General features: G+C 33.3%; 1 protein-coding gene across 1 annotated transcript in view; it reads left to right on the top strand.

The window, feature by feature from the left end:
* The first annotated feature begins 506 nt into the window (after positions 1-506).
* The window catches only part of LOC124366680 (ras-specific guanine nucleotide-releasing factor 2-like), a 54,778-nt gene continuing 39,849 nt past the window's right edge, over positions 507-15,435 (top strand). The window contains exons 1-6 of the mRNA XM_046823281.1: positions 507-536; positions 6,642-6,832; positions 10,063-10,292; positions 11,198-11,391; positions 13,077-13,202; positions 14,022-14,124. Of these exons, the coding sequence (XP_046679237.1) occupies positions 507-536; positions 6,642-6,832; positions 10,063-10,292; positions 11,198-11,391; positions 13,077-13,202; positions 14,022-14,124 (874 nt within the window). The remainder of the gene's footprint in view (positions 537-6,641; positions 6,833-10,062; positions 10,293-11,197; positions 11,392-13,076; positions 13,203-14,021; positions 14,125-15,435) is intronic.

Below are 15,435 nucleotides of genomic sequence, written 5' to 3'. Positions count from 1 at the left end.
TATGAAAGAGGAAATTCAACTATTTTGGAGATAAGTGTTGAGTCATTGAACAAATCTCTGAAATCACTTTTGAATGTTGAATGTTAAATTCAGCTCCAGTTCACCTTCCACTTAGTGCAGCATCTGAAGTCTAACGCTGTGACAGATTTGACTCCTGAAATCTGGAATCAACATCCATCTGAAGATCCAAAACAGTCGGTGACAAAGAAGCTCAAAACAAACTCTCTACATCGTTTCAACATCAGAGACACTTGGACTACAAAAAAATGTGATCAAGATGAAGTGGTGTCCTCATTGTCTCATTAGGTACACAACTGAGTGCACTACAATGTTTCTGAGACGATCTCAAATCACAGTGGAGCAACCCAGTGTTCTACATATGACATAGGGCAATGATGGGAAGGGTTGATCCAATAAGAATGTTAAATTCAGCTCCATTTCACCCTCCACTTAGTGCAGCATCTGAAATCTAACGTTGTGATTTCTGAATTGTTGAATAACGGACTATGAAGGCCAATGTTTTATCCCCAGGAAGGGTCAGTACTTGATGGTTTATAGCTTCCGTTAGAACCTACATTAGATATAGCTAACACCGATATGTCATTTTCATCTGGGCAAGAAACAGCCCATCAATAACCGCAAATGTCAAGATATTGGAGTAAAAGTGTGGGTCAATAGATCTAATATACAGCAGAAGATGATTTTTGGAGTGGGTGGAGCTTCCTTAGTGTTAAAGGCTCTTGCTAGCCTGCAATTGAGGAAGTACCTTCCCTTATCCGCTTTGACTAAAGAGGCTGGAACATAACTAACCTTCCATTCTTCCAATGTAACATGACTGGGATGTAGAGCCAACTACCCCAACTCCTGGTACCTCAACAGAAGGTGCTCTACCACCAACCTTACCCATTCTGAAAATCCCATCACTCTGAAAGCAACTACAAAGGTGCTTTAGCATGTCAATTTATTTTGAACTTATTTCAGGATAGGAGAAGGGGTTAAAAATACAACATTTTTACTGTAACAATATTTTTAATATTTAAAATTAATTCAAGCGCATTATGGAAATTGACTAAAACAGAATAAAGAAAATATTTATTTTGTTTAATATATTTTTAGAATACTTAAAAGAAATTCACTGAAGTGGTTAGGTAAAAGTATCATATTTGAATGTTTGATGCTACAGATTGGCCTTTGACTAATTTTTCAGCCCCAGAAGCCAAAACCAACATGTTTTGAATATGTCAATTTGCAAATTTATATATCAAACCTAGTATATAAGGTAATCTTAGTAAAATTGAATTGGTATCCATTGGGGTTTTTTTTATTTAACAACACAGCATTTGAAAATATGAGTGAAGCTCAGTAATCTCAGATTGGTTATGTCAGAACATGACAACTTAGTGCTTAAGAAGAGTGTTAAGGAAGCGTGATGACCACACAGTTGGACTTTGAGACTAAGAGAAAGTGCAGGTTCAAACTTGCCTTGGCACAGATAACCTTAGCAGGGTAAATGCTTTCCTTAGGTGCTGTCCCTAAATTATGTAACACTAAAATCGGTCTATTCAGTCCCCCTCTCCCCCCTTGTAATAGACGTGTGACAATATTATTAACAGTGCGTAATGCTGCTGAAAACCCTCCTTCCCCCCCTGGGGCATTACGTAATTTAGGGATGCCCCTACTGGAAATGGTCACTTCAGGAGTCATTTGAAAAGAATAAGGTTCTATAACAATGAACAAAAGTGTTGTCCTTTATATAATCATAAAAATAATAAATAAAACAAAACAAGTGTTATTTTTCAATACTTAGCATATGGGTCATATAGGTCTAAGGCAAGAGAAGCAATGGTATAGGGGATCGATAAGGGGTAAATCATTTTTATCAAATGAGAGAGAAGGAACATCTTTTACAATTGTGAAAACTATGTCCCTTATGTGAGCTATGTTCCATTTACTTGACTCATGAGACAGTAAAATCTTATAAAGACAAAGGTTAAGAACATTACAACTTCTTTATGATGCTTCTTACGAAGTTCAACACTTCTTCTTTGATGTACTGTATTACCTTTGTGCGTTGTACAGAAATTGCTTTCAGTCAAAGTACCACATCAGTTCTGTTGAAATGTCTCGCATGACACTACTAATGAAGTCTGTCATAATAAAATTGGGACTGTGTCTTAAAAGTGTAACCTTAGTAATAATTTTGATTGAATTAACATAAATGTCGTTAAAGAATTTGTGAGAGTGTTGCTATACCAAGTAAAGATGGCAAAATAATGCAGTATTTAGGTTTCTCATTCAGGCCAAAACTAAATTAGGTTGCTCATTATTAAGGAATCTTATTGAAAGAGTCTTATCAAAATCGTGTCATCTGTGTAACAACTCTCAATAGAAAGGTTCGAGATACTTGAAACTTGGAACATACATCCCTTTTTGGTCCAAGGTAGAACTCTATTGATTATGGCGTTTAAAATCCAAAGGCCAACCTGTTTGTCTGTCTGTATGTATGTCTATCTATGTGATAACTAGAAGTATCACAGGGACATGGAACTTGATGTATAGGTTCCTCTTTGTCTAAGGTAGAACTCAATTGATTTTGGGCTCAAAAAGCCAAAGGCCAACCTGTTTGTCTGTCTGTATGTATGTCTATCTGTATGTGATAACTAGGTGGAAGTATAACAGGGACTTAGAACTCGATGTATAGATTCATTTTTGTCCAAAGTAGAACTCTATTGATTTTGGGCTCAAAAAGCCAAAGGCCAACCTGTTTTGTCTGTCTGTATGTGTGTCTATCTATGTGATAACTAGAAGTATCACAGGGACATGGAACTTGATATATAGGTTCCTCTTTGTCCAAGGTAGAACTCAATTGATTTTGGGCTCAAAAAGCCAAAGGCCTACCTGTTTGTCTGTCTGTATGTATGTCTATCTGTATGATAACTAGAAGTATCACAGGGACATGGAACTTGATATATAGGTTCCTCTTTGTCTAAGGTAGAACTCAATTGATTTTGGGCTCAAAAAGCCAAAGGCCAACCTGTTTGTCTGTCTGTATGTATGTCTATCTATGTGATAACTAGAAGTATCACAGGGACATGGAACTTGATATATAGGTTCCTCTTTGTCCAAGGTAGAACTCAATTGATTTTGGGCTCAAAAAGCCAAAGGCCAACCTGTTTGTATGTCTGTATGTATGTCTATCTATGTGATAACTAGAAGTATCACAGGGATATGGAACTTGATATATAGGTTCCTCTTTGTCTAAGGTAGAACTCAATTGATTTTGGGCTCAAAAAGCCAAAGGCCAACCTGTTTGTCTGTCTGTATGTATGTCTATCTATGTGATAACTAGAAGTATCACAGGGACATGGAACTTGATATATAGGTTCCTCTTTGTCTAAGGTAGAACTAGAACTCAATTGATTTTGGGCTCAAAAAGCCAAAGGCCAACCTGTTTGTATGTCTGTATGTATGTATGTCTGTGTGATAACTCGTGATGGAAATATCACAGAGATTTGGAACTTTTATATTTTTTTTCTATTTCCAAAGTAGAACACTATTGATTTTTGGTTCAAAAGGTAGCCCTTCCGTTTGTGTAATAACTCTCAACACGAGTCTTACACCTAAAAGTTTGTATATAGTTTCCTCTTTCAAGGAAGTACTCTGTTAATTTTCAAATAAAATTATGGTGGAAGTCCTGATTGTCTGTCTGTTAATCTGTGCGATAATTTATTCCGGCTGTTCATACATTCTGTAGGCCCTTCAATATTCAACTACTGGTACTATTATATTTGTTTTATTATATTATTTTTAATATACGGTATGTCAATTGAATAGGAGATTAAACTACAAAGAGATCAAACTGCAGGTGTAGTATTTATTGTACAAATCTTTGTGGTACACAAAAGGCTAAATTTGTTAATATGGTATGATTATTTTAAAAAATTTCTAAAAAAACGTAATTCTTGCAATAAATGTTCCCAAAATATAACACAGTTTAGACAAATATATGTACTAAAAAAACAATAGAAAGATTAATTTCTAAATTTTCAATTTTTTCAATTTTGAAAAGTTGTGGGACGTACCTTAATTTGTTACTATGGGTATGATTATTTTTTTTAATTAACTAAACAAATAATTGTTACACTAAATATTTCCAAAATATACCAAAATTTAGCATATTATAGCCTAAATCAAAAGCTATCACAGCTAAAAACTAATATAGTAAACCATTTCCATGATTCATAACTAAATTTCAAAATGGCTAGATGAAGACAATCTTTCTGGCAAATTTAATGACATCCACTGTTACAAAAACAGCAAAACAGGTTTCACCATTGAAATCAGCAATTATTTCTATTTGAAATGGTATATAAATATTGATGGTAGCGTTAATTTATGTATTATTATGAACTGTCAAAATTTGTGGTAGTGCAATTAATTTTAGGTTTGAAAAATATTTTTTATCATCCATATTAGTTTAAGATAACTTCCACAAAAATAATAAAAGTAGAAAATAGGCCCAGATAAAAGGCTAAAGATAAAAATGTGAAACTTTTATAGTATGTGCACGAGTTATTGCTTTAGAGAATGTTGTTCTTTTATTCAATTATGATTCAAAGAAATTGAATTTTTCAATCAAATATAATTTAGTGACATGATACTTTAAGATTTTTTTCTTGACAAAATTAGTTATTTTAATAGACAAAATATTTCACTTCCTGAAGTCTTATATGCTTATGTATATACTGTGAAAACTATACATTTTTAACACAAGCCATTTTTGTTTGGGTCTGACTAAAAAATTGTCTACTTTAGATGCCTGTAATTTCCCATGGAGTTATCAAACTAATTTGTTTCTACTTTTTCTGTATTCAGGAGAATTTATCTTAAAAGGCTATGAATTTAATATACAAAAATATTTTCCAAACCCAAAATCGACTGCACCATCATAAGAGTTATTTATATTTTAAGTTCGATAGTTGAGGTCAATTCATTTACAGACTTTGTGTTATTCTGAGTTTCTTTTTACACCTGGCAAGAATAATCCGTTACCGTGAATCACTAGGTCAATAAGCTTCTTTGCAAACAGAAAAGTACAGTAATTGGAATGTACTCTTTCAATATTTAAAGAAAAACTCAATGCAAATTTACAGCCTTATTAAACTGTTTAACATCTTTATAACTCCAAGCGAGATCGCCTATCTAGAGATTTTAAATACATTATCCATATTCACAAAGATTTCAATCTTTGCTTTTCTAAAATTTTAACTGTGTTGCACTCTAAATCAATAGTAAAATAGGAACACTTTCCTTTTGGTTTGTCATACTCATTAGTGACAGAATGAAATAAATTAAGAATTTAAATGTCAAAATTACATTTAAAAAATTAAAGTGATATTTAAACATTTGAATTTTAAAAGCTGTTTGCATACATTCACGATTACATAATATATAGCCATTTACCTCAAGACATCAAGATTCAAACTATATTTAAGCTTTTGAAAAAGGATCTAATTAAATCTCAGCAATCATTGAAAGATAAATCTTAAAGGGGTTTAGAATTCAAATCGAGCATTTATCTCTTGAAAGTTTTTCAAAATCTTATAATGCTTCTGTGTAATATAAGTACAAACAATATGGATTTAAAAACCATTAATATCCTTAGTAGGGTATCTTGTAAGATTTCAAGATAGTACACTTCCACAATGTTTAGTAGTTTTAGTTACATGCAAACCATTAAATACTAGTTTCCTAACAACTTTCTTGTAAATCAATTGTATAATGCATCTTCAATCTGAAACTTTCAAAACGGCATTCCCATAGTGAATCTACTTTTCTCGTGACTGTAAAAGAAGTAATATTTTTATCCTAATTTTGACTGAATGTCCAAAAAGCCAAAATACATACTCGCCCTTACATTTTGTCAATTTAAGATAATGTTGTTTTCATTATATAATAATCTAACATACACAATTACCACACTGAAGCTAAACTGATTGGATGATTAATATGTTCCTGGAATGTAAAGAGATTTTGTCAAAAAGTGTTATCCGAAAATAAGTGATTTTAACCTTCTATGACAGAAGTCCTTAAACCTATTTATGTGCAAGTCATACTCTCTGTGCCTTCAACTGCGATGAAGGCACATTAACAACTTCAACGAGCATTAAACTTACATGATGATATACAAGAAGTATCAAGCGCCCTTAAATATTCCAATTATTACTACTAATTTAACACATTAACTGACGGACTGAATATTCTTATAATTTCATTTTTTGCAATATATATTCCAATTAATCATAAATTAGAATTGCACGTTTGCAAACCAGACGATTGTTCTTTTTCCTCATTTTTTGCTTATTTTTGCTACTTGAACGTGCACAATTTTTGTAGGAAAATCTCAACCAAAAGCATATTTCGAACATTTGGTTTTGAAGAATTAATAAGCTGTAGCAAATATTTTTATGAAGTTTAGTTATGTACTGCACAATTTTTATAACGTAAACTTAAGTTTGAACTTTGGGTTTCCTTTTCCGCAACAAATTAATTTTGCTCGTGTTTTCACAGCTGTGCGCACTCAAAAAGGAATGGCGGCCGGTGCCTTCTTCGTACAACACAACCGGCAGTGCAGCCAGTAGTGCCACAACAACAGCCTCCACTGGCCCTCTGCCCCCCACCGCAGCCAGCGCACAGGAGACCTTAGAACTCCGCAAGATCAAGAAGGTCCAGAGCTTCTTCCGTGGCTGGCTGTGCCGGAGGCGCTGGAAGCAGATTGTGGAACAGTACATCAAAAGCCCCCATGCAGAGAGCATGCGAAAAAGAGAAACAGGTGACTTTGGGGGTTGGTTGATGTGCTGGTGATCGGTGTTGTTTGTGCCTCGTTGTCTTAGCATTCTCAATTTGTATTCAGTACTCAGTGATCCAAATTGACCTTCAGATTAATCTAGGCTCCAAATCACTCACAGATTTTATTGTTGGTAATAACTTAATTTGTTATTAGGTTGGTTTCTAACATCCATGTAAAATTTTATAGACATACAGTATGTACGGTCTTATTTGCCACCAACATTACATAAGAAATGTAAAGACCACAAAAGTATTTTTGTTATAAAAATATACTATGCAAATAAATCTCAATTTTTCTAAAACTAACATAAATTTTAGAACGATCAAAACAAACTGCGACATATCTTATCAAAAATAGTATAATAAACAATTAACATTAATTAATTAGACTAGATTCTTAGGAGCATTAATCCAGGATGATCTGAAGTGGAGTGGACACATTAATGATATATGCTCTAGACTGAATAATGATTTATTCGCTATTAGGCATATTACAAGAGTTGTGATTATTCCTATGATCAAGGCAGTCTATCATGGGTATGTTCAGTCGCTTTTATCTTATGGTATTATATTTTGGGGATGTAGTAGTACAACCACAAAATCTTTATTCTGCAAAAAAAGAGCAGTACGTACTCTTGTGAACATTAATTTTAGACAGTCATGTCGCCCATTTTTCAAACAGTTCAACATTTTAACATTGCCTGCTCTATATTTTAGAATTAGCAGTGTTTGTAAATAAAACATAATCCAGTTTTATAAAACTCAACCATCAACATGATTATAGTACAAGAAACAAAAACAATCAGCCTTCTCATCGTCTCACTCTTTTAGAGACTAAACCATTTTATTAAAAAAAATTAAACTAACAATTTGCCTCCAAATTTGACTTTATAAGATAATTCCAGAATTTTTAGAAAGCGAATTGAAAATTGCTTATTGAAGCTGATCTAAAATTCCGAATTTTTGTCCTGATTTCGTGGTATAAAATTGTTATTTTAATGGTCAATGTTATTGTAATTTGTCAAAACTTTGCAATAGTATTAATTTTGTAATAGATACTGAAAATGATATGTTATATGCTTACAGCTGCATTGCAACGTTCTATTGTAAACCCATATAACAAATAAATAAATAATAATAATATGGAAGTATTTGTTTTCCATTAAACACAACACTGACTTTATTAACTTTTTAGAAAGGCAGTGATCAGAATTTAAAAAGTAATAAACAGAGCAGTCCAATAAATCATATTGTGACCATTTTCGTTAAAATAGCATGACTGATATATTCAACTGTTACAATAAAGGTTTTAAGTTTATTTTGTTGTGCTACACTAATTTTGCTGTCTGGTTTTGTTTTACTATTTTCATTATTTAGTTTGTTAATTTAGCAATTATAAGGCAGCAATAAAACTAATATTGTTAGCATCACTCTCAGAGTCCCATATTTTGTTTCCTGCTTATTATCTATGATGCATTGTTAGATTTTGTCTGTTTTCTAAACAATATTGGTTTTATAACGTTCATGTGTGAGATATTGCATTTTGTAGATATAAAACCGTGTCACTTTGGATTGGTTATTGTTATGTTTATCCAACACACTTTATCTTGGATGACAGCAATAAAAATAAAATGTCCACAAAAGGATAGGAGATTGGCCATGTCATTTTATCCAGCACATGTCAAAGCTGTCCATGCTTCTGTTTAACTATGTTTTCGTGAGTGACAGCCAATCACAGGTATTACAACCTTCAATTCAGGCTACACAGAAATAACCAAATAGAAAACTATTTAACAATGATTCACAATGATAAAACATTCACAGTGATTTGAATCTAATATTTTACAAACAAATTTTAAATGGTGTGGTTTAGAGTTTTAAATAACAATTATGTGTAAAAGTTGTTTACAGCACAAAATTACTTTGGCAGTAAAAGCATGAATATTAAAATATGTTTACCAATTTTCAAGGTCATATTTAAAAAGAAGCACTATGTGTGTAAACAATATTAGACCAAATTTATAAATTCTCGTTCCTTAATTACTAATTTTTTCATTGGTGAAAATTGCATTGGTCTGGTTTTTTTACTTCCAAAACAATCTTGTAGTGTTGTTAAATCTCACATAGCGTGTAACGAAAAGCCCTCTAGTTGTGCGTACAGGCGTTGTGAGCTTGTCAGACATTAATCTTGTCCTAAGCACCCTTTCAGCCAAGCAATCTGTCACTCCTCAGCCTTTACTTGCCAGTTGCTTTGTGATGCTTTGTTGTACCCACTGGCTTCCTCTGCCGTTTGTGAATATCTTACTAGGCAAAATTCCTTGGGGCAAAGTTTACTGATTATATTTTCTGACACAACTGGTGTACTTGCTTCGATTACTCCTTCTAACAAACTTGAGTTTTTATTTAAAAGATTCTGGCTAAACAGTCTGCGTACTACAAGGGTTGACATACAACTTATCAGGGTTATGAAGGCAGTAAGTGGCACACTCCTCTCCTAGACTCCTGGTACTTAGTAACATCGCAGCCACACTATACGCTGCAAAAAGGCTTCTCTTAAAGAATAGGACAAGATTTTGTAAAAGGTGAGGCTAAGCAGTCTACAGTGATATTCAATTGTTATTATCGAACGATTTGATATATTATGAAACTTCAATATTGTATAATAATCGTACGAAACAGTAGTTATAGTACATTATAATTTTACAATTACATGTTTTAATGTTTTTGTTGGAATCTTCAGTCACCAATATAACAAGTATTTTAATAGTATTTAAGATCATTATCGTTATGTTTGCTTGTTTGTTCCACATAAAGACTGTTATTGATGATGAATGGTTTGAAAAGATATTGGGATTTCAAATATTTTTCGTTGTTATATCCACCCTCTTTCTCAAGTGTAAAAAACTTAATACATGAACATGCAATTAAAACATACATGTGGCAATGAACCACATCTTGAAAAGATGTTTATCATATCTGGAACTGTACATCAACAGCCTTAAGTCCAGATTGGATAAAATGCACCCAGGTGTTATCACTGTACAGAAGTCAAGAGCACAAACAACATGTCACACCTACACTAGCAGGAGAAGAACACTGTGTGTGTGTGCGTGCGTGCGTGCGTGTGTGTGTGTGTGTGTGTGTGTGTGTGTACAGTGTACATGTATATTTTGCGACTCCACAAAGCCAACAAGGTCTCTACTCATGTTGCAGTCTGGTGTTCCGTATGGTAGAAGCAGAGGAGGAATACATGGAACAGATGGAGGTCCTCGTCTCCTGCTTCCTACGGCCTTTCAAGATGGCCGCCTCCAGTAAGAAGCCTCCCTGTTCTCATGAGGACGTAAACTCCATCTTTCTCAACAGTGAGACTGTACTCTTCCTGCACCAGATATTTCTCAAAGGTCTCACCTCAAGGATGGAGAGTTGGCCAACGCTTGTTCTAGGTGAGACAAAACCCGTTGTTTCCAATATGTTCTGCTTCTTACATAGTATTATTATGGTCTAAAACCAAGTTGTATTCTTAGAAAATTTTCTTTTCCATATAACTGACTCAAAAAAGTGGTTTAGAAAATGTTATTAATTATGTTATATTATTTACAAAAATTACAATATCCATGGTGAATCTTTATAAGATTAAAACAACCAAGGTTTTGGGAGTGTATCCTGGGGGGGGGGAATTGTAAGGGAGTTAAAATTGTTAAACGGTAATCCCCCATAGTAGACCCTCATTTCAAAAGCCTTTAGAAAAGAACAATGGTGCAAACCAGAAGTCTCTATCAAGATCCAGTACAAAATGACGGCCTGTCTAAGTTCAAATTTTAAAAATACGCTAAAGATGAATAGTTTTGTTAACAAACTATCAGTGTTACATGTATTAATCAAATAATAAAAAAAAAAGTTAATTAGTATAATGGTTTGGTTAATGAAAGTTACAAATTTTATAAATGTTTTAATTTCTTAATATGAACACTAAGATATTGTTATGATATTATAACGTATCATACAGTGGCAAAAGTATGGTGGGAGGGACGGATAAAACCCCCTAGAGCCCTAAAAATAAACAAAGTATTTGTATAACAAAAATCCAATTTGTCTGAAATACGACATTTAAATGTTTTACCTTGAATTTAGTGTATCTCATTAATAAAAATTTAGATGTATACAAATTTATTTCATTCACCCTAGAATGGTTCTTCAATCAGATTTACCCCCAACCCGCCAAACCAAGTCGTAGTCATGCCACTTATATTATATTCAGCTAGAAATTCATTTATATATTTGCCAAAGCAAAGTGTTAACATGCACAATATAACGTTGGCAGCAATATCTGACCCAAGCTCGTGTTCAGGTGATCTGTTCGACATGCTGCTACCCATGCTGAGCATTTACCAGGAGTATGTCCGCAATCACCACTATAGCTTGCAGGTGTTGACTGAATGCAAGCAATCTCCTCCGTTCGCAGCTCTGCTGGCCAGGCTCGAGAACAAACCTGCCTGTCAGGGCAGGTCGCTGGAGACTTTCCTCACCTACCCAATGCATCAGGTCAGCATCGCATAATCTACGCATGTCAACATGAAAGAGAACATTGTCTTTTCCCACATGCGCTGTTTTCTTAATATCTGGTACAAGGGCAGGGCAGGTGCTACTAAAAAAGAGGAGATTCCAAAAAAGTTAACACATGTAAAGCAACCAAAGTACTAAGTCTTTGACTTGACTAGTGTTTGAAGTGGTTGAAAAGTTTAAAAAAAACTCTCGAAAATTATGTTTAATTAATCGAATCAAAAAAGAATCTGTAGACTACTATCATACTTTTTCATTCTCCATATCAGGTTGCCCCCTCCCCTCTGTGCCATTGGCTGGCGACGCCCCTGAACTGGTATACAGAAAAATGTATTAGAAATGATAATTTAACATAATTTGGTTACATTTTATATACAGTGTGTTTAAAAAGTCTGGAATTGGCTTAATATTTTTTAAACCATTGCAGATAAAATCTATAAACTTTTCATAAGGTTATATTCATATCTTAACTACTTTTTTATGCACTAACCCTCACATACCTATATTGGGGGGCCTAGAAACCAATGGAGTATGTCATAGAAATCTTGAATGTAAGCATAGATCAAGTCATATCTTATTTTAAATGCCTCATTAGTAGAATTAAATTAAACTTTTATTAATTGTTATCCTAAGATTCCATTGTATAAATTAATGGATATTTGTTTTCTTCTACAGTCCACTATTTCTGATCGGATCAACCTTTTAAGAAGTGATTTGCCACATGTAAATTATGTGTTATAGACAGTATGATGGTTGATTGAGAGTCAAACGTGAGAGTCAATGGAGTTCATCATTAAGTTCAAGTATTGTGATCCTCACACAAATTTTCCACATTTTAGACCTTCTCTTTTTTCATTCATCATGAGCGTCCATTTGTCTTTCTTTACACTTCCTGCACACTCCTCGCACATTACATTATCCCTTTTTCCTTAAGTACTGAAAATGTTTATAATTTATGAAACCGGTATAGACAGTGGTTCAATTTGAGCTCTTTATTGTGTGTATTGTTCTGTCACTAACAACTAATCTAAATGCAACACCATAATCACGGGTTTAGTTCTACCATACATTTATGTATCATAAGGTAAGATTACTTCGATTCAATAAATAAAAAAATGCATACATTGATGTTGACAAATTTTTATTAGCGATACAAAAAACACAGTTTTCATGTATGTAACATGTTGCATTCGCCTTATAAGATCCATAAAAAATGTTATAATATGATAAAGAGAGTTATTTCTGCATGAGAATATCTCTTCCTGAGGATTGATTGTGATTTAACCCTGACATCTAAACAACCTATGTGATCTTGATGCTCTTCATAAACCTTAAGATTCCCTAGGAGTTTAAAAACACACTTCAGCCGATTTTAGTAGTGCCTTGCAAAGGTGTCTCCACCTTGTAAGGTTAATAACTTTACAATCACAGATGATGTGTATAGCAGTTTCCTTGGACTTCTTGCAGAAGTGACAGGGAGAGATACCCATTTTAAACAGTTGTAGTTAAGAATGCAATGTCTGGTTAACAAATTTGATAACAACCCAATCAATGTCCCTTCCCACTACCCTTAAGTATATTAATGTTACATTCTATGATTATTAGTACAAAAAGTTCCCACTCACAATAAATAGTATATGTGAGTGTCTCCTTAATTTTGATTGTAGGTCCCTCGATATATCATCACATTGCATGAGCTGCTCGCGCACACTCCACACGATCATGTGGAACGGAAGAGTTTGCAAAACGCAAGACAACAACTTGAAGACCTTTCTCGTCAGATGCATGATGAGGTAAGTTTGCCATAACATAATTAGTTATTTTTATTATAAAAGCACATTTTTTCTCCATTTTTACACTTATAGTTCTTTCCCTTTGGAGAATTTTCAAATCACACTAGTTTTAACTAATTGGATTTTGTAATTTTTCTCTTTTAACTTGGACAATTTTGTAGAATCTCTAAGTTATTGTAAATATTAATTAATAGGACAACAATAAGTTAAATCTGTAACGCCTTCCAAGTGTGAAAATTGATGGTAAGTAGCGTAGCATTGACTAGTGGAAGTAGTTAGTGTTATTAGTGGAAGTGAAAATTTGGTCTATGAAAAATATTTTCATATAGAGACAAAAACAGGACTGTAAAGTTTCATAAATAGGTAGCCATGAACAACATGTTAGTATGAACAATGCATTTACAAAGTAACAATCTAATTTAAAATTGAATCTTCCAAAAATCTTTTGGAAACTTAAGTTCATTATTTTACTTATTTTCTTTTCAGTTTGTTTTCCTTCAAGAACCTTCCTTAAATTCCTTTGAATTAAAATATCATTCTAAATGCAAACATTTTAAAAGAACAGAAATAATGAGCAGTGGGTTAATGAAAGGTAACAAACACACTTCATCAATTTCAAATGTCAAATCAAAATTAAATTGCTTCTAAAGCATACATACTCTTTAACATTACTTTTTGATCTGGTTTTATTAAAATCAAAATTTCTGCCAACTGCACATTATCTAAACGTATTTACTCGTATCTCCTTAAAAATGTCAATATAGTTTTTAGATCCAAATGGGAAACAAAACCATGACTAAGTCCTACATCTTATTTCAGGTTAGCGAAACTGAAAACTTGCGAAAAAACTTGGCCGTTGAAAGAATGATCGTAGAAGGCTGTGACATTCTCCTTGACGTGAATCAGGTGTTTGTCAGACAAGGTAGGCTGCTTGTTCGTCTGTTCGTCTACTCTGTCTGCATCTGTGTTTGCTGTCCGTTCTCATTATCTCATCACATACCATATTCTCAGAGAGTTCCGAGAATCGAATGTTTTGCGTAGGCCGATCTTTCAATCATTCATCTTGAATGCTGTCACCCATCTCACGAATATTCTTGCATGATCAACTTGGCAACTTTTTGGTCTGGTTTGCAATTTTTATTCTCGCTTGAAGTTCAGCTTTGTATTTTACATAGATTCTTTACTGTACTCCCTAGTGTCCTGTAACTTCTGGTAGTTATGTTTTGGTCTGGCAGGAAGTTAGATGTGCATGTACCCAGTTTTTCTACACTGAAAGTTGCTTTCTTCATCTTAAGATATCAGAATATGTTTAAAGAATTAAATCCATGTATTTGGTGAAAACATTATACTAAGACTAGTCTCGTTATCAAGACTGTTATCAGTTTATTTGATGAAACCTGAAGATAATCTGATTTTTATCAATTTCTTTTTAATTGTCATTTTGAAACTTGGCAAGATGTTTTCGCTTGGTAAATAAAGTAAAACTCTTCCTGGCAGAATAGGTTGTCTCCCTTGGGAGGTCAATTTTTCTTTCGACTGTTCTTGTTTAACAAGGACAATTAATTTATCAATTTACATTACCTGCAATGAGAATTAAAAGTTGTAATAGAAAAAGGGGATTCTTGCTCTTCTTAAATGTTACAAACACTGGTTGGATTTCCGTCAGTTTCACGGGGAGACAACAATGTAACTTTATATGAAGTAAAATTGGTGTAAACGTTAACTTTGATCAAAGGCATCCTCTATAAACAGTTTATTTAAAACATAAATGTAAAGGTACTTCATATAAATTAATAATTCTAATTTATTTGAACTTTCAGTTAAAATCTTTTCTACTGTAATCGTTTTTAGGAAACACCTTATCAATAGTAGAACCGCTGTTACAGCAGATAAAGTTGTTGGACAGTTTTTGAAATGGCTGGAAGAAATTGGCACTTAAGGTATTTTTGGAATTCTGTGTGTTCTTTGTTTCCCCTATTGTTCAATGTAATTCAGTATTGTTTGTGCTTTGTATAAAAGCCATAAAGGTTGGCCCCTGCTTTGAATGCTGTTTTCATGTTCTTGGATGTTCAATGTTGAATGTTATTACTGTTATGTGTCAGATTGATTTGTTTACAGAAGTTTTAATACACAACTTTCAGTATACACAACTGGGACTCAGTTTTTAGGTTAATATTAACAAAAATACAACCATATTTTCAAATTAACTATTAATTTTGTTTTTCTAATAACC

Source organism: Homalodisca vitripennis, chromosome 7, assembly GCF_021130785.1.
Source record: "Homalodisca vitripennis isolate AUS2020 chromosome 7, UT_GWSS_2.1, whole genome shotgun sequence".
NCBI classification, from domain to species: domain Eukaryota; kingdom Metazoa; phylum Arthropoda; class Insecta; order Hemiptera; family Cicadellidae; genus Homalodisca; species Homalodisca vitripennis.
The sequence above is the reverse complement of the archived record's forward strand: the minus strand, read 5'-3'. Positions and strand labels throughout refer to the sequence as shown.